This window comes from Mesocricetus auratus, unplaced genomic scaffold (assembly GCF_017639785.1).
Source record: "Mesocricetus auratus isolate SY011 unplaced genomic scaffold, BCM_Maur_2.0 Super-Scaffold_100011, whole genome shotgun sequence".
In the NCBI taxonomy this organism is placed as follows: Eukaryota; Metazoa; Chordata; class Mammalia; order Rodentia; family Cricetidae; genus Mesocricetus; species Mesocricetus auratus.
The window spans coordinates 30,721,193-30,747,862 of record NW_024429195.1 but is presented as its reverse complement, the minus strand read 5'-3'; the positions used below and the strand labels follow the sequence as shown (position 1 = coordinate 30,747,862).

At 44.4% G+C, this 26,670-nt stretch overlaps 2 protein-coding genes across 10 annotated transcripts; both read left to right on the top strand.

Moving 5' to 3' along the window:
- Window positions 1-1,570: 1,570 nt before the first annotated feature.
- On the top strand, window positions 1,571-12,439 carry LOC121143219 (zinc finger protein 639). Of its 9 annotated transcripts, none has more exons than XM_040754530.1 (8): window positions 1,602-1,699; window positions 3,406-3,457; window positions 4,092-4,298; window positions 5,517-5,587; window positions 6,416-6,484; window positions 8,853-8,963; window positions 10,523-10,657; window positions 11,230-12,439. In XM_040754530.1, exons 5-8 carry the CDS (start codon window positions 6,427-6,429, stop codon window positions 12,381-12,383), a joined length of 1,458 nt encoding a protein of 485 aa, XP_040610464.1. In that variant the 5' UTR covers window positions 1,602-1,699; window positions 3,406-3,457; window positions 4,092-4,298; window positions 5,517-5,587; window positions 6,416-6,426; the 3' UTR covers window positions 12,384-12,439. The 9 variants fall into 9 exon arrangements, with proteins under 9 accessions (XP_040610462.1, XP_040610465.1, XP_040610464.1 ...); XM_040754529.1 differs by lacking the exon at window positions 1,602-1,699 and adding an exon at window positions 1,732-2,178; XM_040754528.1 differs by lacking the exon at window positions 3,406-3,457 and having other exon boundaries at window positions 1,571-1,699.
- Window positions 12,440-18,688: 6,249 nt separating this feature from the next.
- LOC121143218 (zinc finger protein 639-like) lies at window positions 18,689-25,961 on the top strand. The gene is made up of 5 exons (XM_040754524.1): window positions 18,689-18,761; window positions 19,714-19,782; window positions 22,218-22,328; window positions 24,043-24,177; window positions 24,752-25,961. Exons 2-5 carry the CDS (start codon window positions 19,725-19,727, stop codon window positions 25,903-25,905), a joined length of 1,458 nt encoding a protein of 485 aa, XP_040610458.1. The 5' UTR covers window positions 18,689-18,761; window positions 19,714-19,724; the 3' UTR covers window positions 25,906-25,961.
- The last annotated feature ends 709 nt before the right edge of the window (window positions 25,962-26,670 follow it).

Sequence of the window (26,670 nt, the reverse complement as noted above, 5' to 3'; positions counted from 1 at the left end):
TTATTTATTTATTTATTTATTTATTTAATTTTTACGAGACAGGGTTTCTCTGTATTGTTTTGGAGGCTGTCGGTCCAGCCTGGCCTGGAACTCACAGAGAGCCCCCTGCCTCTGCTTCCCGAGTGCTGGGATTAAAGGCGTGCGCCACCACTTCCCGGCCTTGTACTGACATCTTTAACAGCACCCAGATTAGGGTTGGGGAGACAGCTCAGTGGTGGAGGCCTGCGATCACATTACTAAAAATAAACCAGACATGGTGGCATATGCAGTCTGATCCACAAAGCGAGTTCCAGGACAGCTAGGGTTTGAAAACCAAAAAAAGTGTCTAAATTTTTTTTTATGAGTGTTTGGTTTGGATGTATGTCTGAACATCACGTGTGTTCGTAGTGCCCATGGAGATAAGAAGGCGGCATCACATGACCTGGAACTGGTTTTATTTTATTTTTTATTTGTTTGTTTTTCGAGACAGGGTTTCTCTGTATTGTTTTGGAGGCTGTCCTGGAACTCGCGCTGTAGACCAGGCTGGCCTCGAACTCACAGAGATCCGCCTGTCTCTGCCTCCCGAGTGCTGAGATTAAAGGCGTGCGCCACCACCGCCCGGTTTGGAACTGATTTTAAAGGCGGTTGTGAGCTTCATTGTGAGCACTGGGAATTGAACTTGGGTCTCCTAGTGGAGCAGCCGATTTTCTTAACAGCTGAGCCGTCTCTCCAGGCCCTGGAGTCCATTCTTAACACTGAGGGAGAGGTGAGAAAACGCGCAGACACACTCTAGACTGTAATGCCAGGGGCTCAAACCTCAGTCCTCACCCTGCAGAATACAGACTACTACTGACCTCACCTCCAGGGATAATTCCAAAACTATGTTCACAATTATTTATGTTCATTTAATTTAACGCTTTCCCATCCGCTCATTGACCGTCAAGGTCCGATCCTTTGTTCACTCCACCAGGACCTCTTTTTAAGGGTTTATTTATATTTAGGGGTGTGTGGTGTGCATGCCTGCGGGGACATCGGAGGCCCTGCAGTTGGGGTTACAGTACAAGCGATTGTGAGCCACCATGTGGGCGCTTTCTCTGGGAAGAGACTACTCTGTTATATACCCTCGGTTAACCGCTGAGCCACTTCTTCAGCCTCTCTAACCCCACCTCCAATCCAGGGTGTGGCCCGAGGACACGTTTCCAGTCGCGTTGCGTTTTGCCCGGACCTGGATTTATCTAGCCGGGGTTTTCTTTGTTGGGGCTTGAGTGCAACCGCCACGCGGTGGTGTGCGACGTCACGCTGCCGAGATACTTCTAGGTGAAATGCTAATGATCGTAAAGACCCCGCGGAGAGATCGCAGGGGACCTCCAGGGCCCCGCGGCGTAGGAAACACCGAGTTCAGAGGGGAGCGCTCGGTGGGGCGGAGCCCAGGCCACGTAGGGCCGCTAGCCTCTCCCAGCCCGCGTCCTGTGGCTCGGCCCCGCCCATAGCGCGAAACCACGCCCTCTCCGTGCCCAGGCCACGCCCTCAACTAGGGTTTTGGGTTATTTTTTCTTCCTCCTCCCCCACCCTCACCCTCGCGGCCTGCAGCGACGCATGCGCGGGGCGGCGGAGTGAGTGCGGCCGGGCCTGGCGGGCAGGGAGGGCGCGGGCGGCGGCCGGGCACCCCCTCCGTACCATCGCCCGGGCGGGCCTCGGCGGAGCTGCGCTGCTGCGTGAGGTGAGGGCCGGCCTGCCGGGGCCTGCGCGCCGAGTGAGGGCCGCGGAGCGAGCGGGGCCTGCCCGGCCGGGTGCGTATCGGCCACCGCGGCTCGGGTGGACGCGGCGGCGGGGAGGCCCACGCCGGCCTGCAGGAGGCCGCTCCCGCGGGGCATCCAGCGGGGACCCGGCCCTGCGTCCTCACGGATGGCGGGTCTCAGGAGGGGCCAGAGGGGACCAGCGCTCTCCGAAACCCGCTTCTGTTCCTGTTATTTGTGGCAGGGTCTTGTGTAGCCCAGGCTGGGCTTAGGGGCGTGAGCCACTACGCCGGGCTTCAATTAGAATGTAAAAATTCTCTTTATGTTTGAAATTATCTGCGTTTCTTGTGCGCATGCATGCGCACGTGTGGCGCGGCGCAAGTGGAGAGGTCAGAGGACAACTGTGAAGAAGTCTGTTCTTCCACCATGTGGGTTTCAGGAACCACTCGGGTCAGGCTTGCCGGTAAGCGCCTTCCGAGCCATCACGCCGGTCCTGAAAATACTTATTTTTACGGTGGTGAAAAATAAAGTGTTTTAAACGTCTTAAAAACGCAACGACCCTGTGTCAAGAAATTTAGTGTTGGGAGCTGGAGAGAACACCCAGTTAGAATAGGCTCCTAAGTGCCTCTAACTATCTCCAGGATATCCGGGACACTCTTGGACTACACAACACACACACAGGAAAACAGTCTATTTTTTAGATGCATCTTTATATTGTGTAGAGACATATTGTGCATGAAAAGCCTTTGCCTGTTTGGGAAGCACTAGTAAGTGTTTTGCAGATGCCTACGTGTGTGTTACCTGTTTATTTTGTTTTTAGGAGACCATCTTTCTGTGTAGTCCTGCTTCAGCCTCCTGAGTGCTGGGATGTCAGCTGTGAGCCACTGAGCTCGGCTGTTGACATGGGATTTTTTTTTTTTTAAGTTTTCCGAGATAGGGTTTCTCTGGGTAGCCCTGGCCATACTGGAACTCAGTCTGTAGACCAGGCTGACCGAGATCCACCTGCCTTTGCTTCCCAAGTGCTGGGATTAAAGGTGTCTGCCACCACTGGCCAGCTATGGAGGATGATTTTTTAAAATAGTTTTTCATATGTTGTGCTCCCAATTTTTAAGGAATATGTATGTAGACTGCCAGCCAGACTGCCCTTTGCCTGTGAATGAGGTTGGGGCTTTTTAAAGTGGGAATTTTTCTTCATGTTTCCTCAAACGCAGCCAGGAGTAGTGGTGCATACTTTTGATCCCTGCACTCTGGTGGACACAGAGGCAGGCCTCAGTGCGAAAAGAAACCACTTACCACCAAAGATAGACAAATTCAGAATTAACACATGACCTCATCTCATCTGCTCACTCTTTGAAACACTATGTACTTCTGACTGGCTTGGAACTCGCTGTGTAGACCAGGCTGGCCAAGAACTCAAAGCTATCTACTGGTCTCTACCTCCTGGGGGCTGGGAATAAAGGTGCGCACCACCACACTCAGCAAAGTAGAGGGTTTTTGTTTGTTTTGGGGGTGGTTCTTCCTCCCCACCCCCAGACAAGGGTGCTCCGTGTAGCCCTGGCTGCCCTGGATCTCACTCTGTAGCTCAGGATGGCCTCAAACTCACAGAGATCAGCCTGCCTCTGCTGGGGTTAGAGGTAACTGCTGTAGCCACCGCCACCTAACTCTTCTTCCTTTCTTTTTTTAAAATAAGTGATACATTATGAACTGTGGATACATCACCAAGATTAAACTTTTTTTTCTGAGTAAGTAGATTTTAAGTGGTTTAATTTTAAATGTCCTGGTTTTCTACAGTGATGTGAATATAATGATCGACCATCTTTTTGACAGAACTAGTTCATCTGATTCATATTATGTAGGAAGCCAAATGTCTGGAGCTGGCAAGATGGCTCAGTGTGTAAAGGCACCTGTTGCCAATCCCAATGACCTGAGCTCGATCCCCTGGAAACAGCACCTACCTCTGTGCTATGGCGCTTCCGCATGTGTGTTCACTCCAAATGTCTTTATGAAGGCGCTTGTGCATACTATTTGCTGTGTGAAGGTTGATTAGCAAGTTTTGGTTGTGAATAATAAACTTTTGGTGGCGTTCAGTCCTAAGGCAAACTCTCACTCATCTTACTTCTCTCACTTGACAAGCCAAGTCCAGCTTGCTATTTTAAATAATTTTAATGCCATGTTTGGTTTCCTTTTCTTCTTATGTTCTGAACAACCTAAAATATCCTGTTGATATCTTTTCAGTGTTCTCCCTGATACTAGGATATATATTAGGATATGAGCTACAAGAAACCCTGTCTCCAGAAACCAGAGAATGCTGTTTATGGTGCTGGGTGAAGCATTTTGTGTATGTACCTAATGTTTCTATAAGAGTATAACTATCAGTTTTTCAGATATCCTTTCCCCTCTTCTGCTTGTGGCTAAGAACTTGAAGCAAGATGAACTTGCTGGTGATGGTGTGGACCAATGAGGATTCATATACACAGAGTTAGCTACTTGATGCCAGCAGTCCAAAGACACGTACTCTGTCTTTGGTCTTGCCATGTCCTCATGGACTTTATCGGAGTTGGTTTCTTCATTGCTTAAAATGAGGTGAGTTTAATAGGAACCCCTTTGTATCCCTCTGTTCCTTGTGGGACTGTTGGGAAGATGATGTGAGAAAATGTGTTTAGTAAATGGCAACTATCACCTTATTGTGTGATCATGTGACATACGGTGCTGTGACAGACCCAGAAGTAATGTGTGCTCTCAGGAAGCATGATTTGTCCTGTGACCCCATCTGTAATCCCAGGACTCAGAAGGCTAGGACAGGACCACCATGCGGTTTCTGGGCTAGACCAGACTAATAGGCCCTGTCTCAAGAAACTGAAAGGGAAGAAGTGGGGGAGAGAAAAGCAGTATTGGGGTGCTCCCTGCTGTTCTCATCAGTGGACAGATGTTAAGCTGAGCTGGGAGAAGGAACTTTAATTTTTGGTTTTTCTAGACAGTGTTTCTCTGTGTAATGGCCCTGGCTGTCCCAGAACTTGTTCTGTGGACATGACTGGCATTGAACTCAGAGAAGTCCACCTGCCTCTGCCTCCCAAGTGCTGGAATTAAAGGCATACACCACTACAACCAGCCATTTGTGATTTTTCTAGTTACTGAATAAATCAATGCAGACTTATAATGTAGTTTTGGCATCAAGATACAGCGATGGCTATGAACAAAGGTAAATTTGTTTCAAAGAAATATGAAAATTTTACATATAATAGAATGTTTATTTTATTATTTATTATTTATTTATTTATTTTTTCGAGGCAGGGTTTCTCTGTATTGTTTTGGAGCCTGTCCTGGAACCCGCTCGGTAGACCGGGCGAATCTCGAATTCACAGGGATTCACCTGTCTTTGCCTCCCGAGTGCTGGGATTTAGAGTTTAGAACGCATAAAGAATATACATGAGTTAAAGATTTATTTATTGTGTGTACAGTATTCTGTCTGCAAGTATGCTTGCAGGCAAGAAGAGGACACCAGATCTCATTACAGATGGCTGGGAGCCACCATGTGGTTGCTAGGAATTGAACATCTGGAAAAGTAGCCAGTGCTCTTAACCTTTGAGCTATCTCTCCAACCCCCTTTCTGGAGCTAATTTAAGATGTGAAAGCAAGCCTGGTCTACAAAGCAAGTTCCAGAACATCCTCCAAAACAATACAGAGAAACCCTGTCTCGAAAAACCAACAAACAAAAAAGATGAAAGCATTTACCCCTGAGCTACCTATGGCTCAATTAACGATGCTATTGCTTATATGACTGCTGGTCTCTTTTACTTCCAGGTATTTTTTGCCATCTCTGGAAATTTGCCTGTAATTCATTTTCCTCACTGCAGTATTGAGAATTATACCAAGTAAGTGGAATACAGCCAAATTAATTAGAGTAAATTTTCTAGTGGTACATAAGAGTTTACTTGTTTAGTGATTGCTACACTTGTATTCTCACTAGAATGTTGAGTGTGGCCTCATAATTATTAAGATTTTCTTTTCTTGAGAATTACTTATTCCAAGATCCTGTACAATTTTTTTTTACTGGAAGCCATTATGTTAATTGACCCAGAGCTATATTTTTTTAAGAAAAAATATCCATGTTTAACTTAAAATCTGCAGAAACTTTGTATGCCCACACGCATAATGTGTGTGTGTGTGTGTATGTGTATGTATGCATGCACACTCATGTGAACGTGCCTAGAACTCTTTATGTAGACCAGGTTAGCCTAAAACTCTGCCTGTCTCAGTTTCCCAAGTGCTGGGACTAAAAGATGAGTGTTGCTTTGTTTTATGAGGCATGTCTCGTAGTCTAGGCTTATCTGGTAGGCTTTCTGTGTTTTCAATAGAGGCATTGTGCAGTGTTGTTCTTGGGACACCTATTTTCATGTTCCACACTGCTTTCTTTATAAAATATTATATATGTATGAATGTGTTACACCACATGCACACTTGTTGCCCTTGGAGGCCACAGAAGACAGATCTCCTGGACTCCAATTACAGACAGCTGTGAGCCACCACACCGGTGCTGGGAATTGAACCCAGGAACTCTGAAAAGGTAGCCAGTCTCCTTAGAAAAAACTGCTTAGCCATTTCTCCACCTTCCAGATTTCTTATTGGCAATAAATTCTTTGGCTCATATACAATAATATCAGTTATTGTGCCATGTCTGTTAAATGATTTTCATTTTTTAGATTGAAAAGATATGAATGAATATCCTAAAAAAAGAAAAAGGAAGACTTTACACCCTTCTCGTTATTCAGGTTAGTATATAATTGAAGTATTTTCAAAAGAGTAATAGATTGATTTCCATGTAGACCATCTTTTGGTATGAGAATACTGATGAAGTCCTTTGCTTATACTTGGTCTGCTAGATGATGTGCTACAGGGATGCTTTATATGACATTACATTTACTTAACTCAGCCCTGTGGGCTATAAATACTTGAAATTACATTTCCAAACTTCCTTCTAATGTAGCATGATTGGACTTGGACAGTCAGACTCATAACTGTGCTTAAGGTACTGTGTACTTTCTTTTCCTTGTCTGAGTTTTATCTACATGTGTATGTGGCACCATGTACATGCCTGGTACCTAGGGAAGTTAGAAGAGGGTGCTGGATCCCCTAGAACTGTAATTACAGATGGTTGTGAACCACCATGTAGGTGCTAGAACTCAACCCAAGTCCTCTGTAAGAGCAACAAGTGCTCTCAATCACTGAGCCATCGCTCTGCTTCCCCAGATTTCATCTTGATTGTGTGGTTTGTGACAGAGACTGGCTCTGTTAACACAAGAAGAGAGCTGGGCTGGAGTTGTTGCTCAGCGTTTAGACTACTTGCCTAGCATACATGAAACCCTGGGTTCACCTCTAATCTGATCACTTGGAGATGGAGGCAGGGAAGACTCAGAGTGAGTCCAGCTTGGGCTGTGTGTGATCCAGTCTGAAAAAGAGACAGGTGGTAGTACACACCTTTAATCTTAGCACTCCAGACAGATCTCTGAGTTCAAGGTCAGCCTGGTCTACAGACCAGAGTTCCAGGACAGCCAAGATTACACAGAGAAACCCTGTCTTGAAAGAAAGGAAGGAAGGAAGGTAGCAAGAAAGAAAAAAAAAAGGAGATCTTTGCGTCTGTCTGTAGCACATATAGTTGAGACTGTTTCAGGCATACCCATTAGCTTGCTCCAAGCACATGTACCCTCTGAGGAAGGTGAGCTTGGTCTATTGCGTATTGGTGCTTCCTAGGCAATTTTGGAATGACTGGTATTCAGAAGCTCTCTCTGCCCCTGAGACTATTTCTTCTCATGTATTATGCTTTCGTGGCACTATGTGGCCTGCTTTAGAAGTTCATGGTAGCCGGCATTGGTGGCACACGCTTTAAGCCCAGCACTTGGGTGGCAGAGGCAGGTGGATATCTGTGAGTTCAAGGCCAGCCTGGTCTACAGAAAGAGTTCCAGGACAGCCTCCAAAACAATGCAGAGAAACACTGTCTCAAAAAAAAAAGTTCATGTTAGTAAATTAATAATTAATAGAGTATTTATTGCATATGTATATTTTGTGAGATTTGCACTATAAGGCCATGTTTCCTTGTATGTTTTCAAAGGAATATTCATCTTTATGTGTATGAGTGTTTTGCCTACATGTATGATGCGAACCACAAGCCTAGTGCCTGTGGAGGCCAGAAGGTTTCAGATCCCCTGGAACTGAGTTAGAGTTGTGAGCCACCATGTTAACTGTAACTAGCTCCTCTGCAACAGTATCTGAGTCATCTCTCCAGCCCCTGTTTCTAAGGTTTTAGTTTAATCTTACTTAAATTAATTTTAGAATTAGCTGGGCGGTGGTGGCACACTCCTTTAATCCCAGCACTCGGGAGGCAGAGGCAGGCGGATCTCTGTGAGTTAGAGGCCAGGCTGGACAGACAGCCTCCAAAACAATACAGAGAAGCCCTGTCTGGAAAAACCAAAAAAAAAAAAATTAATTTTAGAATTAGAATTAATGTCTTGCTGGTCCACCTTAGCTTCTGCAGTGCGGACACCATAGGTGTGGCCTTTCTTTGAGGGGGGGGTCGGTTCGAGACAGGCTTTCTTTGTGGCTTTGGAGGCTGTCCTGGAGCTAGCTCTTGTAGATCAGGCTTGCCTTGAACTCACAGAGATCGGCCTGCCTCAGCCTCCTGATTGCTGGGATTAAAGGCGTGTGCCACCAACGCCCAGCATCTGTGGCTCTTTTAAAGCCAATGTCGCCTGGCGATGGTCATGCACACCATTAGTCCCAGCTCTCGGGAAGCAGAGGCAGGTGGATCTCTGTGAGTTTGAGGCCCAGCCTGGTCTACAGAGAGAGTTCCAGGACAGCCTCCAAAACAATACAGAGAAACCTTGTCTCAAAAAAAACCAAAAAAAGCCAATGTCAGTGTCTAAACTAAAGTGTGAAACTAGGACATGCTACATTTTTCGTAGTGATGTCATTCAAATCATGAAAACACAGGCTAGAGATAGAAATGTCTGTGTAGAGGATTTGCCTGGTATGTGCAAGGCACTGGGTTCAATATTTAACATGGGGGTAGGGAGTAGATTAAAAATATGTCAAACAAGCTTGTGTATTATACTGGGAATTGTCTTCATTTTGTTTCATATGCAGATTCTTCTGGAGTAAGCAGAATCACAGATGGGATCAGTGGGATCTTTTCTGATCATTGTTACAGTGTCTGCTCTATGAGACAGCCAGACTTAAAATACTTTGACAACAAAGGTAAGTCTCCTTTTTTCCAGAATGCTTTTACAGAACCGAGGGATGCCTCTGTAGTGTGTGCCTACTATATGTAAGAACTAACTCCTCGGCTGGAGAGATGGCTCAGAGATTAAGAGCACTGGCTGCTCTTTCAGAGGTCCTGATTTCAATTCCCAGGAACCACAAGGTTGCTCACAACCATCTATAATGAAATCTGGTGCCCTATTCTGGCATGCAAGCACACATGCAGGCAGAAAACTGTATAAATAATAAACAAACAAATCTAAAAAAAAAAAAAAAAGAACTAATTCCTTGTAGTACTACAAAAAAAAATCTAAGTTGCCTTTACATGTTTTTCTTTAGGAATTATCTGAAAAGGTAGCACCCCACACATACCAACAAAAGACAGGGTTTCTCTGTGAGCCCTAGCTGTCCTGTAGACCAGGCTTGTCTGGAACTCACAGAGATCTACCTGCTTCTGACTCCCAAGTGCTGGGATTAAAGGCGTGTGCCATCACCACATGGCATGAGTTCCTTCCTTAAGCAGATGGGAGCCAACTCTCCACTTCTTGCTTTAGGCTTCTCAGTGACTTTCAGAGAGTAGGGTATGGAAAGGACAAGAACAGCTTCACAGTACAGAAACCAAAATGCCAGGTTAGATAAGTCAGAGGGTTAGTTAGCTCAGCAGTTAGTGTGTGCTGTGGAAGTGATGGCAGTAGGGTCAACCCTCCATGATCTCATAGTTCAAGTCTAATCATGAAAGAAAGAAATAGATAAATTCCATTAGTAGAGAATTCTACAAAGTGGCTGACCAATAGTCCTTAAAACAGTTTCCAGTCACTTAGAAAGACATGGCTAAATGTATTGTGGGATGCAGAAGGACATTGGGTAAAACAAAGTATGGGCTTTAGTTAGTAATAATGTATCAGTGTCAGTGGTCATATGTCATCACTAATTGCAACATGCCCCATACTAGTGTAAAGAATTAATAGTGGGAAATGTTGTGATGTATTAGGAGCACTTTATACTATTTTCATGATTTCCCCCCCAAGTCTAAAACTTTTTTTAAAACAGTCTATTAAGGCTGGGCGGTGGTGGCGCACTCCTTTAGTCCCAGCACTTGGGAGGCAGAGGCAGGCAGATCTCTGTGAGTTCCAGGCCAGCCTGGTGTACAAACGCTAGTTTCAGGACAGCCTCCAAAGCCACAGAAAAACTCCCGTCTTTAAAAAAAACAAAAAACAAAAAAAAAACAAAAACAGTCTATTAAAACACACACATATTTCAGTCCAGTTTTCTCTCTTGTCCCTTGTATTAGTTTCCTGTGCTAACTTGGAGGGAATGAGGCTAGACTCAAGGAATAATGACTCAGTCTGGTTCCTTAGGAAGCTCAGTGTGTTCTAGTCTAAGTAGGGCATATAAACAAAGGCAGTGGGTTACTCTGGAGTAGTCAGTACTGTAGGGATCTGTAATAGGTAATATGTCTTTTTGTGGCTAAATCTTAGTTGTTCTTATTGATGTTAGAAGTATTTTGTGATGCTTAATGCTTTGATATAAAATGCCTTTCCATATTCTTTTTACAGATGATGATTCTGATCCTGAGACATCTAATGATTTGCCCAAGTTTACAGATGGAACCAAAGGTAGAAATAGGAATCAGAACTACCTGGTTCCCAGCCCTGTGCTTAGGATTCTAGACCACACCGTCTTTTCCACAGGTGAGGGGAGCTCATTAACTAATAGCACGTAGCATATTTTGTACAGATCAGGTAAGAGCAGGACATACCTCATTGACTCAGGTCTGACAAATGGGGAACCTGCATAATCCCGAACTAGACTCCCTTAATATAGATGACGATGGTGTGACTGGGACAATATGTGAGGCCACTGACAGTGGGTCCAAGATCTAACTCTAATGCACAGACTGATTAGTGGAGCCCATTTCATATGGAGAGATACCTTGCTCAGCCTAGACACAGGGGGGGATGGGGTGGAGAGGTGCCTTGGTACTGCCTCAAAGAGATGATGGGGCAGACTTAGTAGACTTCCTAGAGGAGCCCTTACCCTCTCTGAGGAGCAGATGGGGGGGGTGGTAGAAGGAGAGAAGGGAGGGGGAACTGGGATTGGAATGTAAAAAATGAATTAATTAAAACATTTTTGAAAAACAGTGCATACCATAACTACTTTTCACACAATTGTCTCTAATGGGGCTGGTATAGTGACAGTTGATGTTTCTAATGGGGCTTACTTATTAGTACAGTACTACAGCAGGGGGCTTACTTTGTTTCAGATAAGTCTGCTGATGTTGAAATCTGTGATGAAGAATGTGACTCCCCTGAGGCAGTGCACCCGCAAACTCAAGAAGAGAGCCCTATAGAGGTCCACACCTCAGAGGACGTCCCCATTGCTGTGGAAGTTCATGCGATTTCTGAAGACTATGATGTAGAGACAGAGAACAATTCCTCCGAGAGCCTCCAAGACCAGACTGATGAAGAACCACCAGCTAAACTCTGTAAAGTACTTGACAAGAGCCAGGCTTTGAATGTGACTGCCCAGCAGAAGTGGCCTTTGCTGAGAGCCAATAGCAGTGGCCTCTACAAGTGTGAACTCTGTGAATTCAACAGTAAGTATTTTTCTGACCTGAAGCAGCATATGATCCTGAAACACAAGCGCACTGACTCAAATGTGTGTCGAGTGTGTAAGGAAAGCTTTTCCACCAATATGCTTCTCATTGAGCATGCCAAACTTCACGAAGAAGACCCCTACATCTGTAAGTACTGTGACTATAAGACAGTGATCTTTGAGAACCTCAGCCAGCACATTGCGGACACCCACTTCAGCGACCACCTGTACTGGTGTGAGCAGTGTGATGTGCAGTTCTCCTCAAGCAGTGAGCTCTACCTGCACTTCCAGGAGCACAGCCGCGACGAGCAGTACCTGTGCCAGTTCTGCGAGCACGAGACAGGCGACCCTGAGGACCTGCACAGCCACGTGGTCAACGAGCATGCGCGAAGACTGATAGAGCTGAGCGACAAGTGCGGCAGTGGTGGGCACGGGCAGTGCAGCCTTTTAAGCAAGATCACCTTTGACAAGTGCAAAAACTTCTTTGTGTGTCAAGTATGTGGATTTCGGAGCCGACTTCACACAAACGTGAACAGACACGTTGCTATTGAGCATACTAAGATATTCCCTCATGTCTGTGATGACTGTGGGAAGGGCTTTTCCAGCATGCTGGAATATTGCAAGCATCTGAATTCACATCTATCTGAAGGGATTTATTTATGTCAATATTGTGAATATTCAACTGGACAAATTGAAGATCTTAAAATTCATCTTGATTTCAAGCATTCAACTGACCTGCCTCATAAGTGTAGTGACTGCCTGATGAGGTTTGGGAATGAAAGGGAATTAATCAGTCACCTTCCAGTCCATGAGACTACCTGACTGTTATCCTTACATAATGTTTATGTAAAATAATAAATTCTTTTTTCATGTGAAAATGGGTGATCTGAAACACAATTTGTATAATTAGCCTTTGACAAGTTTCTGACTGTTAGGTTTCTGGCATTACTGTTTTTTTTCAGTATATAGTTATAGTTAATGAGGGTGTTACAATTGCATGTTAGTCTATATTGTTACTTTTTGTGATGGTTACCTAGTTTCTTGCCTATGCTCCAAGTTCATGAATGGAAACAAGTACTGATGTAACTGACCACAGTTTTCTTTCTTTAACTATAGGAGCTACTGTCCTGTCTTTTTAAAACTGAAGACAACCTTCTATGAGTCAAACTGTTGCACTACCAGAAGTAGGGCACAGAGTACATATGTGTGGTGGTGGTGGTTTTCAGAGTTGATGTGGAGTGCTTTGCCTGTATGTTAGCCCACCAGGTGTGTGACACCAGGTGTGTGATGTGCAATGAAGGCCAGAGAGGGCATCAGATCCCCTGGAGCTGGAGTTAGGAACAGCTCTAACTGGGTTGAGACAAGGTTTCACTCTGTAGCCCAAGTGGGTTTCAAACTATCATAATCTTGCCTCAGCCTCTTAGATACTGAGAAGGCAGGCATAAAGCTCCACACCAACGAGTGTTATTTTGTTTTTTAAGATTTATTTATTGCGTATACAGTATTCTGTCTGCATGTATGCTTGCAGGCCAGAGAAGGGCGCCAGATCTCATTACAGATGGCTGTGAGCCACCATGTGGTTGCTGGGAATTGAACTCAGGACCTCTGGAAGGGCAGCCAGTGCCCTTAACCTGAGCCATCTCTCCAGCCCCCAGTCAATGTTTTTAAAGCTTCTGCTTAAGGTGAAGGATATGAGGGGGACAGCTGGGAAGGTTTGAGACAGTAAGCATGCAACCACCTCACACTCCTCCATAACAGTTGGCACTTGATCTTCATCTAAATACCTATTACTGGAGCTGCTAGCATTCCACCCTCAGTTATATACCTGCGAATTCATGCCCCAACTTCAGACAAAAATTTATCTATGTATTGAGAAGACCCACTGACGCAGAGTTAGGAATGTGGGGATGAAGGGTTTCTGGTATAATATATTGATTAATCTGTCCGCATCAGTGTCTGTTGAGACAGCTACAAAGCAGGTCTCTTAGATAGTAGAAATGTAACCAGTTTTAGTTCTGAAACCACTGGCAGAGGTGCTACCCTGACGGCCACTACAAAAAGAAAGATCTGACCCTAGCTTCTCAGCTTTGTCACTGGCAGTCTGCCATTGTGTTCTCCTGACTTTATTCTGTCCCTAATCTCCATGGCTTTATTGGATCACCAATCATATGGCCAGTCCTACGAAGCTCACTCAAGATCTGCCAGCCGGGTGTTGGTGGCACAAGCCTTTAATCCCTCTGTCTCCTGAGTGCTGGGACTCAAGAGGTGTGCCTCCACCACCCAGCAAGAAAAATAATTTGATGTACATTGGTGTTTTACCTGAAGGTATGTGTGAGTTCGAGACCAAGCCTGGTCTACAGGACAGCTAGGGCTACATGATTTTCAGAAAGCCAAGTGTTGGTGGCACTCTCCTTTAATCCCAACACTCGGGAGGCAGAGGTAGGTAGGATGGAGGCCATCCTGGTCTATAGAGCCAGTTCCTGGACAGCCTCCAAAAGGATAGAGAGAAACCCAGTCTCAAAAAAAAAAGGGGGGGGGTAAAATAAGAAATAAAAAATCTCCAGTCTTTCGCCTGATCCACTGAGGTCAGTAAAGAAAAGGGGAACTGAGAGATATAAAAAGTCTGGCCAGAAAGTAAGGCTATGAGGATGTATTAAAAAAGGGGTACTGCCGGGCGTTGGTGGCACACGCCTTTAATCCCAGCACTTGGGAGACAGAGGCAGGTGGATCTCTGAGTCGAGGCCAGCCTGGTCTACAAGAGCTAGTTCCAGGACAGCCTCCAAAGACACAGAGAAACCCTGTCTCGGAAAACAAAAATAAATAAATAAAAAGGGTACCAAGATAGGAGTACCAGATTAAATCTCCAGGCCTTCTGCCTGACAAAGGTCAGGAAAGTAAGGGGACCCTGAGAGAAGGCCCTCAGTTGGAGGGTGGATTGGATTAAATCTCCAGTAAGAAAGAAAAATTGAGAGGTTGCCCTCAGTTGGAGGGTGGATTACATTAAATCTCCATGCCTTAGCCTGACAAAGACCAGGAAAGTAAGGGGACACTGAGAGATTGCCCTCAGTTGAAGGGGGGGGGTTGGATTAAATATCTAGGCCTTAGCCTGACACTAAGGTCGGGAAAGAGGGGAACCCAGAGATTGCCCTCAGTTGGAGGGTGTATAGTATAAATCTTAAGGCGTTTTGCCTGAGGGAATATCCTGGGTTGAAGGGTGGATTGAAAATGGGTGAATAGCCGGCTGTCGGTGGCACACGCCTTTAATCCCTGCGTGCCTTTAATCCCAGTACTCGGGAGACACAGGCAGGCAGATCTCTTGAGTTCAAGGCCAGGCTGGTCTAGAGAGCAAGTTCCAGGAGGACAGCCTCCAAACAATACAGAGAAACCCTGTCTCAAAAAAAAATGGGTGAATCAAAAAAATTTGTAATAGTAAATGAGGAACTGGTATTAAGTAAAGAAAAAGAAAAAGACAAAGGTATATGGAATGGAAAATTCTGTTTGTATTTAAGTCCTATTTTGTGAGTCATCTATAAAACTTTTGGCCAAAACCCTGGTCTCTCCACCTTGCATCTACAGAGTTACAAGGAGTAGGTATGGCTGTACCCCATGACTGTAGCTCAAATGGAGGAATGATGAGGGGCATACAGGACTTTTTAACCCTTTTAGTTCAAGGATTGGCTGGAGTTGTTCTTTTACATAGATTTCAATTAAGGAAGCTTCATTTCAACAGATGAATCATGACCTAGGGAAAAAGGATGACTGAAAGATGCATGTATGTTCTGAATGTATGGTGTGGGCACACTGGTATATATGAAATGTGATTGTGAATGCGTGAGTGTGAACTGCTTATATGATTTTTTTTTTTTTTTTTGGTTTTTACGAGACAGGGTTTCTCTGTATTGTTTTGGAGGCTATCGGTCCAGCCCTGCCTCGAACTCACAGAGATCCGCCTGCCTCTGCCTCCCGAGTGCTGGGATTAAAGGCGTGTGCCACCAACGCCCGGCTTATATGATTAAAAGGATACTTAAATCCCTTAAAAATAGTTCAAAAGCTACCTAAATTCCTTTAGATATAGCCAAAAGGAACATCCAGCCAGTCGGTTAATGTGTTAACAGAAAAATTTAAGATGAAAATGAGGCCTTGTCAGCTAGTGAGAGCTCTACAGGTTAGATTGGGAAAGACTGCTCAGAGACTTCAAATAATTTTCAAAAGTTATTTGGGACACAGTACAGTTTACAATCTTTGAGTGATTTTCAGAAGTTTTTGGCAAATGCTTAATGGATATGTCCTTTTTAGAGGGCATCTACAAAAAATCTAGGTAGTGATCCCAATTCACCTAGAGAGTTAACCAAGGAAGGTAGACAAATCCTTCTACTGTTATGGTCCAGCTTCAACAGTTCAAAGAATTTTTTTTAGAAAATAAAAAAGGAGCCGGGCGTTGGTTGCGCATGCCTTTAATCCCAGCACTCGGGAGGCAGAGGCAGGCAGATCTCTGTGAGTTCGAGGCCAGCCTGGTCTACAGAGCGAGTTCCAGGACAGCCTCCAAAGCCACAGAGAAACCCTGTCTCGAAAAACAAAATTAAAAATAAAAAAAATAAAAATAAATAAATAAAAAAGGGGGAGTAATGTCCCCAGTCCCCACATGATTCATCAAATAATACATTCCTCATTTAAAAATTTTAAAATGTGAATGCCAGTGAGAAATCAGCTTCAGACAGATTCTGGCATGATGGAACTTGAGCAACTATTGCTCAGGTCAAATGGAGACATCCATGCAATAGACAGTGGAGAATTCTCGCCCCTAATTTGGGGTCAAGGGCATGTTTGTGTTTTCTTGCAGGAAAAGAATAAAGCTTAGGCAGCTGTCAGACCATTTGGTGAGGTGCATGGAGCAGAGAACAACTGGACCTGAGACCATGGGAGCCTACCTAAGCCAGTTTGAGTGCGATCTCCTAAATCAGTGTTCCTGACCCTTGATGTCATTGAATCTACAGCCTGAGAAAGAAGGAAGATAGTCGGTTTGAGATTTCCAGTTTCTCTACAGGCCTGCTGCATCAACCTCCCGGACCCGTGAGATTTCATCCTGAAGCCAACAGAGAACTGGAAAGAATAACTGTCTGCCCTTGACACACCTTGAAACAACAGAATTCATTTTGCCAGTTTTTCCCTTTGGGGGAAAAAAGCACCCCTTTAAAAATTTGGGCATTGGTATGGACTGTGATGAGTGGCAAAAGACTCTTTTCAGTATTTGAACAGGACATGGTCACTTGAAATATCAGACTTGGTGGTTCCTGTTTCTGGAATCGTGGCTATGCAGGTGTATTTTTCTGGAGAAATGCAACTTGTCCTAATGAGACAAAAAGGAGACTTTGGCTCAAGTCACATTCAGCTGAGGCCACTGACGTTAAATCAACAAACTGCATCACCACAGGAACAAATTGGTGTTCTGTGGATAGTGCAACAAGCCTCTTGTTCATATTTTTTATAATGCTACATGTGTAACATCAATGATTGTACCTAATGTATCTGTGCAAGTGCACTTTCTAAATGCTTTCCTGAGCAGATCTTAGAACGATTGTAAACTTTATCACTCTTTTGACCATCAAATTGGAAATGTAAATCACAGGGAGGCTGGTAGAATGTTATGGCCCAGATCTGGTGATGGGTACGGTGATGGAGAGGTGCTATGTCAATGAGGGTCCTGGAAATGGTGGCAGTGGCGGTAGGCAATCTGGCTTTATGCCGAGCTCAAACGTGCCTTGTTCCAGAGGCAAGAGATCCGTAACCAAGTATTGCTTAGCTTAGCCCATGGCATCCCGATAGCCATGAAGTTAGGTTACAGATGATTTTTTTTTTTTTGGTTTTTCGAGACAAGGTTTCTCTGTGGCTTTGGAGGCTGACCTGGAACTCGCTCTGTAGACCAGGCTGGCCTCGAACTCACAGAGATCCACCTACCTCTGCCTCCGGAGTGCTGGGATTAAAGGCGTGCTCCACCAACGCACAGCTGGTTACAGATGATTCAAGGACGAGGTTCTTCCGTTGACGGACAACCTGGGGGAAGACCCCTCCCACCTAAGACAGGGGTTCAAGGTCCCCCAAAGACTGGCAAGGGAGGGTGATCCTAAAATATGTTTACTAAAAACAATACAATGCCTGGGGCAATAAGTTCCTGAAAAGGGCTTGCCCATGGGAACCACCCTGTCCTCGACCTTTTCCAAAGACTAAGCACATCCTCAGACCTACCTACATCCACCTCTGGTGTCAGGGTATATAATAACCAGCCAGAGTAGGAATAAAGGAGAGCCTTCTTGAGGAGCCTTCTGGTCTCTGTGTCATCAATCCCAACACCCTCGCCACATTCTCAGACACAGCCTGCACAGTGAACGGCGCAGTACAGTTTCGTAATTAATGATCTATGTGGGAGGGCCCAGTATATAGTGGGTGGTGCCACCCCTGCGCGGTGGTTCTGGGATTTTAAGAAAGGCTGAGCAAGTCTTGAGGAGCGAGCCAGTAAGCAGCACTTCTCCATGGCCTGAGTCTGCATCAGCTGCTGCTCCAAATTCTTGGCTCAACTTCTCTCCATGATGGACTGTGAATGTAGAACTGTAATCTGAAGTAAATAGTTTGCCCATGGAGGTTTGTCATAGCAATAGAAACTCTTAAGACAATGGGTACCTTGGAGGAGTCAAACATTTGGCCTTCCCAGTTAGCTTGATTAAACAAGCATCTCCATGGTGTTAGGTCCCCCACCCCAACTTCGCACCCCACACCCTAAGACAACCATAGACATCTTTTCACGCCGAAGCTACGCTGAGTTTTGAAAACTTTGAAGGGAAAAAACGAAGGGGAGGAGTTGCAAGGGGGAGCAGAAAGGGGCCAAAGTTTCTGTTAAAGGGTGGAGCATGCCTTTAATCCCAGCACTTGGGAGCCAGAGGCAGGTAGATCTCTGTGAGTTCGAGGCCAGCCTGGTCTACAAAGCTAGGTCTAGAACATCCTCCAAAACAATACAGAGAAACCCTGTCTTGAAAAACCAACAAACAGAAAAGATGAAAGCATTTACCCCTGAGCTACCTATGGCTCAATTAATGATGCTATTGCTTACATGACTGCAGGTCTCTTTTACTTCTAGGTATTTTTTGCCATCTCTGGAAATTTGCCTGTAATTCATTTTCCTCACTGCAGTATTGAGAATTATACCAAGTAAGTGGAATACAGCCAAATTAGAGTAAATTTTCTAGTGGTTCATAGGAGTTTACTTGTTTAGTGATTGCTACACTTGTATTCTTACTAGAATGTTGAGTGTGGCCTCATAATCATTATGATTTTTCTTTCTTGAGAATACTTATTTCAAGATCCTGTACAATTTTTTTTCTGGAAGCCATTATGTTAATAGACCCAGAGCTATACTTTTTAAGCAAAAATATCCATGTTTAACTGAAAATCTGCAGAAACTTTGTATTCCCACAGGCATGATGTCTGTGTGTGGGTGTGGGTGTGTATACATGCCTAGACCAGTGCCTAGAACTCTTTATGTAGACCAGGTTAGCCTCAAACTCTACCTGTCTCAGTTTCCCGAGTGCTGGGACTAAAAGATGAGTGTTGCTTTGTTTTATGAGGCAGGTCTGGTAGTCTAGGCTTATCTGGTAGGCTTTCTGTGTTTTCAATAGAGGCACTGTGCAGTGTTGTTCTTGGGACACCTATTTCATGTTGCACACTGCTTTCATTATAAATTATTTAATATGTATGGATGTCTTTTTTGGGGGGGGTTTCGAGACAGGGTTTCTCTGTGGCTTTGGAAGCTGTCCTGGAACTCGCTTGGTACTCCAGGCTGGTCTCGAACTTACAGAGATCCGCCTGCCTCTGCCTCCAGAGTGCTGGGAATGTGTGGATGTCTTACACCACATGCACACTTGTTGCCCTTGGAAGCCACAGAAGACAGATCTCCTGGACTCCAATTACAGACAGGTGTGAGCCACCACACCGGTGCTGGGAATTGAACCCGGGACCTCTGAAAAAGTAGCCAGTCTCCTTAGAAAAAACTGCTTAGCCATTTCTCCACCTTCCAGATTTCTTATTGCCAGTAAATTCTTTGGCTCATATACAATAATATCAGTTATTGTGCCATGTCTGTTAAATGATTTTCATTATTTAGATTGAAAAGATATGAATGAATATCCTAAAAAAAGAAAAAGGAAGACTTTACACCCTTCTCGTTATTCAGGTTAGTATACAATTGAAGTATTTTCAAAAGAGTAATAGATTGATTTCCATGTAGACCATCTTCTGGTATGAGAACACTGATGAAGTCCTTTGCTTATACTTGGTCTGCTAGATGATGTGCTACAGGGATGCTTTATGACAATACATTTCCTTAACTCAGCCCTGTGGGCTCTAAATACTTGAAATTACATTTCCAAACTTCCTTCTAATGTAGCATGATTGGACTTGGCCAGTCAGACTCATAACAGTGCTTAAGGTGCAGCAATAAGTTCAGCAGAAAGTATTTTGCATTGAGGAAAAAAAGCTTTATCTTATCCACTATTTTTGGAACTGTGAACTTTCTTTTCCTTGTCTGAGTGTTTTATCTACATGTGTATGTGGCACCATGTACATACATGCCTGGTGCCTATGGAAGTTAGAAGAGGGTGCTGGATCCCCTGGAACTGTAATTACAGATGGTTGTGAACCACCATGTAGGTGCTAGAACTCAACCCAAGTCCTCTGTAAGAGCAACAAGTGCTCTCAATCACTGAGCCATCGCTCTGCTTCCCCAGATTTCATCTTGATTGTGTGGTTTGTGACAGAGACTGGCTCTGTTAACACAAGAAGAGAGCTGGGCTGGAGTTGTTGCTCAGCGTTTAGACTACTTGCCTAGCATACATGAAACCCTGGGTTCACCTCTAATCTGATCACTTGGAGATGGACGCAGGGAAGAACCAGAGTGAGTCCAGCTTCGGCTATGTGTGATCTAGTCTGAAAAAGAGGCAGGTGGTATTCCACACCTTTAATCTTAGCACTCTAGGCAGAACTCTGAGTTCAAGGTCAGCCTGGTCTACAGACCAGAGTTCCAGGACAGCCAAGGTTACACAGAGAAACCCTGTCTTGAAAGAAAGGAAAGAAGGAAGAAAGAAAAAAAAGGAGATCTTTGCGTCTGTCTGTAGCACATATAGTTGAGACTGTTTCAGGCATACCCATTAGCTTGCTCCAAGCACATGTGCCCTCTGAGGAAGGTGAGCTTGGTCTATTTCATATTGGTGCTTCCTAGGCAATTTTGGAATGACTGGTATTCAGAAGCTCTCTCTGCCCATGAGACTATTTCTTCTCATGTATTATGCTTTCGTGGCACTATGTGGCCTGCCGTAGAAGTTCATGGTAGCCGGCATTGGTGGCACACGCCTTTAATCCCAGCACTTGGGAGGCAGAGGCAGGTGGATATCTGTGAGTTCGAGGCCAGCCTGGTCTACAGAGAGAGTTCCAGGAAAGCCTCCAAAATAATGCAGAGCAACCTGGTCTCAAAAAATAAATAAATAAAAAAGAAGTTCATCGTCGTAAATTAATAATTAATAGAGTATTTATTGCATATGTGTATTTTGTGAGATTTGCACGATAAGGCGCACGTTTCCTTGTATGTTTTTAAAGGAATATTCATTTTTATGTGTATGAGTGTTTTGCCTACATGTATGTATACTAACCACAAGCCAGTTAGTGCCTGTGGAGGCCAGAAGGTGTCAGATCCCCTGGAACTGAGTTACAGTTGTGAGCCACCATGCTAACTGAAACTAGCTCCTCTGCAACAGTATCTGAGTCATCTCTCCAGCCCCTGTTTCTAAGGTTTTAGTTTAATCTTACTTAAATTAATTTTAGAATTAGCCGGGCGGTGGTGGTGCTCACCTTTAATCCCAGCACTTGGGAGGCAGAAGCAGGCAGATCTCTGTGAGTTAGAGGCCAGGCTGGACAGACAGCCTCCAAAACAATAAAGAGAAACACTGTCTCGAAAAACAAAAAAAAAATAATTCTAGAATTAGAATTAATGTCCTGCTGGTCCACCTTAGCTTCTACAGTGCTGACACCATAGGTGTGGCCTTTCTTTGAGGGGGTCGGTTAGAGACACTCTTTTTGGCTTTGGAGGCTGTCCTGGAGCTAGCTCTTGTAGATCAGGCTTGCCTTGAATTCACAGAGATCCGCCTGCCTCTGCATCCTGATTGTTGGGATTAAAGGTGTGTGCCAAGAACGCCCAGGATCTGTGGCTCTTTAAAAGCCAATGTTGCCTGGGGTTGGTCTTGCACACCATTAGTCCCAGCACTCGGGAAGCAGAGGCAAGTGGATCTCTGTGAGTTTGAGGCCCAGCCTGGTCTACAGAGAGAGTTCCAGGACAGCCTCCAAAACAATACAGAGAAACCCTGTCTTTAAAAAAAAAAGCCAATGTCAGTGTCTAAACTGAAGTGTGAAACTAGGACATGCTACATGTTTCCTACTGATGTCATTAAAATCATGAAAACACTGGCTAGAGATAGAAATGTCTGTGTAGAGGATTTGCCTGGTATGTGCAAGGCACTGGGTTCAATATTTAACATGGTGGTAGGGAGTAGATTAAAAATATGTCAAACAAGCTTGTGTATTATACTGGGAATTGTCTTCATTTTGTTTCATATGCAGATTCTTCTGGAGTAAGCAGAATCACAGATGGCAGCAGTGGGATCTTTTCTGATCATTGTTACAGTGTCTGCTCTATGAGACAGCCAGACTTAAAATACTTTGACAACAAAGGTAAGTCCCCTTTTTTCCAGAATGCTTTTACAGAACCGAGGGATGCCTCTGTAGTGTGTGCCTACTGTGTGTAAGAACTAACTCCTCAGGCTGGAGAGATAGTTCAGAGGTTAAGAGCACTGGCTGCTCTTCCAGAGGTCCTGAGTTCAATTCCCAGGAACCACATGGTTGCTCACAACTATCTATAATGAGTTCCGGTGCCCTCTTCTGGCATGCAGCATACATGCAGGCAGAAAACTATACATAATAAACAAACAAATCTTTTTTTTTTTCCAGAACCGGGTTTCTCTCTATTATTTTGGAGGCTGTCTGGTCCAGCCTAGCCTCGAACTAGCAGAGATCCGCCTGCCTCTGCCTCCTGAGTGCTGGGATTAAAGGCTTGTGCCACCCAACGCCTGGCCTAAACAAACAAATCTTAAAAAAAAAAGAACTAATTCCTTGTAGTACTACAAAAATATCTAAGTTGCCTTTACATGTTTTTCTTTAGGAATTATCTGAAAAGGTAGCACCCCACACACACCACTAAAAGACAGGGTTTCTCTGTGTAGCCCTAGCTGTCGTGTAGACCAGGCTTGTCTGGAACTCACAGAGATCTACCTGCTTCTGCCTCCCAAGTGCTGGGATTAAAGGCGTGTGCCATCACCACATGGCATGAGTTCCTTCCTTAAGGAGATGGGAGCCAACCTTCCACTTCTTGGTTTGGGTTCTCAGTGACTTTCAGAGAGTAGGGTATGGATACGGCAAGAACAGCTTCACAGGACAGAAACCAAAACGCCACGTTAGCTAAGTCAGGAGGGTTAGGTAGCCCAGCAGTTAGTGTGTGCTGTGGAATGGTGGCAGTAGGGTCTAACCTCCATGATCTCAGTTCCAGTCTAATCATGAAAGAAAGAAATAGATAAATTCTAATAGTGGAGAATTCTACAAAGTGTCTGACCCATAGTCCTTAAGACAGTTTCCAGTCACTTAGAAAGACATGGCTAAATGTATTGTGGGATGCAGAAGGACATTGGGTAAAACAAAGTATGGGCTTTAGTTAGTAATAATGTATCAATGTCAGTGGTCATATGTCATCACTAATTGCAAAAAATGCCCCATACTAGTGTAAAGAATTAATAGTGGGAAATGTTGTGATATATTAGGAACACTTTATACTATTTTCATGATTTCCACCCTAAGTCTAAAACTGTTTTTTAAAACAGTCTATTAAGGCTGGGCAGTGGTGGCGCACTCCTTTAGTCCCAGCACTTGGGAGGCAGAGGCAGGCAGATCTCTGTGAGTTCCAGGCCAGCCTGGTCTACAAGCGCTAGTTTTAGGACAGCCTCCAAAGCCACAGAAAAACCCCCGTCTCAAACAAAACAAACAAACAAACAAAATAAAACAAACAAAAACCAGTCTATTAAAACATACACGTTTCAGTCCAGTTTTCTCTCTTGACCCTTATATTAGTTTCCTGTGCTAACTTGGAGGGAATGAGGCTGGACTCATGGAATAATGACTCAGTCTGGTTCCTTAGGAAGCTCAGAGTGTGTTCTAGTCTAAGTAGGGCATATAAACAAAGGCAGTGGGTTACTCTGGAGTAGTCAGTGTCTGTAGGGATCTGTAATAGGTAATATGTCTTTTAGTGGCTAAATCTTAGTTGTTCCTATTGATGTTAGAAGTATTTTGTGATGCTTAATGCTTTGATGTAAAATGCCTTTCCACATTCTTTTTACAGATGATGATTCTGATCCTGAGACATCTAATGATTTGCCCAAGTTTACAGATGGAACCAAAGGCAGAAATAGGAATCAGAACTACCTGGTTCCCAGCCCTGTGCTTAGGATTCTAGACCATACCGTCTTTTCCACAGGTGAGGGGAGCTCATTAACTAATAGCATGTAGCATATTTTGTACAGATCATGTAAGAGCAGGACATACCTCATTGACTCAGGTGTGACAAATGGGGAACCTGCAGAAGACCGAACTAGACTTCCTTAATATAGGTGACGATGGTGTGACTGGGACAATATGTGAGGCCACTGACAGTGGGTCCAAGATCTAACTCTAATGCACAGAATGACTTAGTGGAGCCCATTTCATATGGAGAGATACCTTGCTCAGCCTAGACACAGGGGGGGATGGGGTAGAGAGGTGCCTTGGTACTGCCTCAAAGAGATGATGGGGCAGACTTAGTAGACTTCCTAGAGGAGCCCTTACCCTCTCTGAGGAGCAGATGGGGGGGGGTGGTAGAAGGAGAGAAGGGAGGGGGAACTGGGATTGGAATGTAAAAAATGAATTAATTAAAACATTTTTGAAAAACAGTGCATACCATAACTACTTTTCACACAATTGTCTCTAATGGGGCTGGTATAGTGACAGTTGATGTTTCTAATGGGGCTTACTTATTAGTACAGTACTACAGCAGGGGGCTTACTTTGTTTCAGATAAGTCTGCTGATGTTGAAATCTGTGATGAAGAATGTGACTCCCCTGAGGCAGTGCACCCGCAAACTCAAGAAGAGAGCCCTATAGAGGTCCACACCTCAGAGGACGTCCCCATTGCTGTGGAAGTTCATGCGATTTCTGAAGACTATGATGTAGAGACAGAGAACAATTCCTCCGAGAGCCTCCAAGACCAGACTGATGAAGAACCACCAGCTAAACTCTGTAAAGTACTTGACAAGAGCCAGGCTTTGAATGTGACTGCCCAGCAGAAGTGGCCTTTGCTGAGAGCCAATAGCAGTGGCCTCTACAAGTGTGAACTCTGTGAATTCAACAGTAAGTATTTTTCTGACCTGAAGCAGCATATGATCCTGAAACACAAGCGCACTGACTCAAATGTGTGTCGAGTGTGTAAGGAAAGCTTTTCCACCAATATGCTTCTCATTGAGCATGCCAAACTTCACGAAGAAGACCCCTACATCTGTAAGTACTGTGATTATAAGACAGTGATCTTTGAGAACCTCAGCCAGCACATTGCGGACACCCACTTCAGCGACCACCTGTACTGGTGTGAGCAATGTGATGTGCAGTTCTCCTCAAGCAGTGAGCTCTACCTGCACTTCCAGGAGCACAGCCGCGACGAGCAGTACCTGTGCCAGTTCTGTGAGCACGAGACTGGTGACCCTGAGGACCTGCACAGCCACGTGGTCAACGAGCATGCGCGAAGACTGATAGAGCTGAGCGACAAGTGCGGCAGTGGTGGGCACGGGCAGTGCAGCCTTTTAAGCAAGATCACCTTTGACAAATGTAAAAACTTCTTTGTGTGTCAAGTATGTGGATTTTGGAGCCGACTTCACACAAACGTGAACAGACACGTTGCTATTGAGCATACTAAGATATTCCCTCATGTCTGTGATGACTGTGGGAAGGGCTTTTCCAGCATGCTGGAATATTGCAAGCATCTAAATTCACATCTATCTGAAGGGATTTATTTATGTCAATATTGTGAATATTCAACAGGACAAATTGAAGATCTTAAAATTCATCTTGATTTCAAGCATTCAACTGACCTGCCTCATAAGTGTAGTGACTGCCTGATGAGGTTTGGGAACGAAAGGGAATTAATCAGTCACCTTCCAGTCCATGAGACTACCTGACTGTTATCCTTACATAATGTTTATGTAAAATAATAAATTCTTTTTTCATGTGAAAATGGGTGATCTGAAACACAATTTGTATAGTTAGCCTTTGACAAGTTTCTGTTAGGTTTCTGGCATTACTCCATTTTTCTGTATATAATTATAGTTAATGGTGGTGTTACATTGCATGATAGTCTATATTGTTACTTTTGGTGATGGTTACCTAGTTTCTTGCCTATGCTCCAAGTCCATGAGTTCCAGGCTGCCCTGGTGTAAGTTCTAAGACAGTCAATATAGTTACACAGAGAAACACTGTCTCAAAAAAAAAAAAAAAGGAAAAAAAATTTTAAAGTGCTATGCATCAAACCTAGGCCAAGCATGTGTTGAGACAGACCTCACTGTGTAGCCCAGACTGGCCTTGAACTAGGTACATTCCTGCCTCTGTGTCCCAGCCCACCACTAGGTTGTGCCACCACAAACAGTTAAAGGACAAGAATGCATCAATTGGCCTGAGGGTATAGCTCAGTGTGCTGGTGAAACCTTGGCTTTGAGCCCTAGCACCAAATAAATCAGGTGTGGTAGCACACATATGAATGATCCCAGCAGATCCCAGCACTGAAGAAGCTCAAACAGGAAGATCAGGAGATCAAGGCCATCCCCCCAACTACATAGTGAATTCAAGGTCAGCCTGGGTTACATGAGACCCATTGTTAAAGAAACAAATAGCATGTTACTAAATCTGAAAATCCTAGTTAAAAATCAAATGGCTGTAATCCTTTTGGG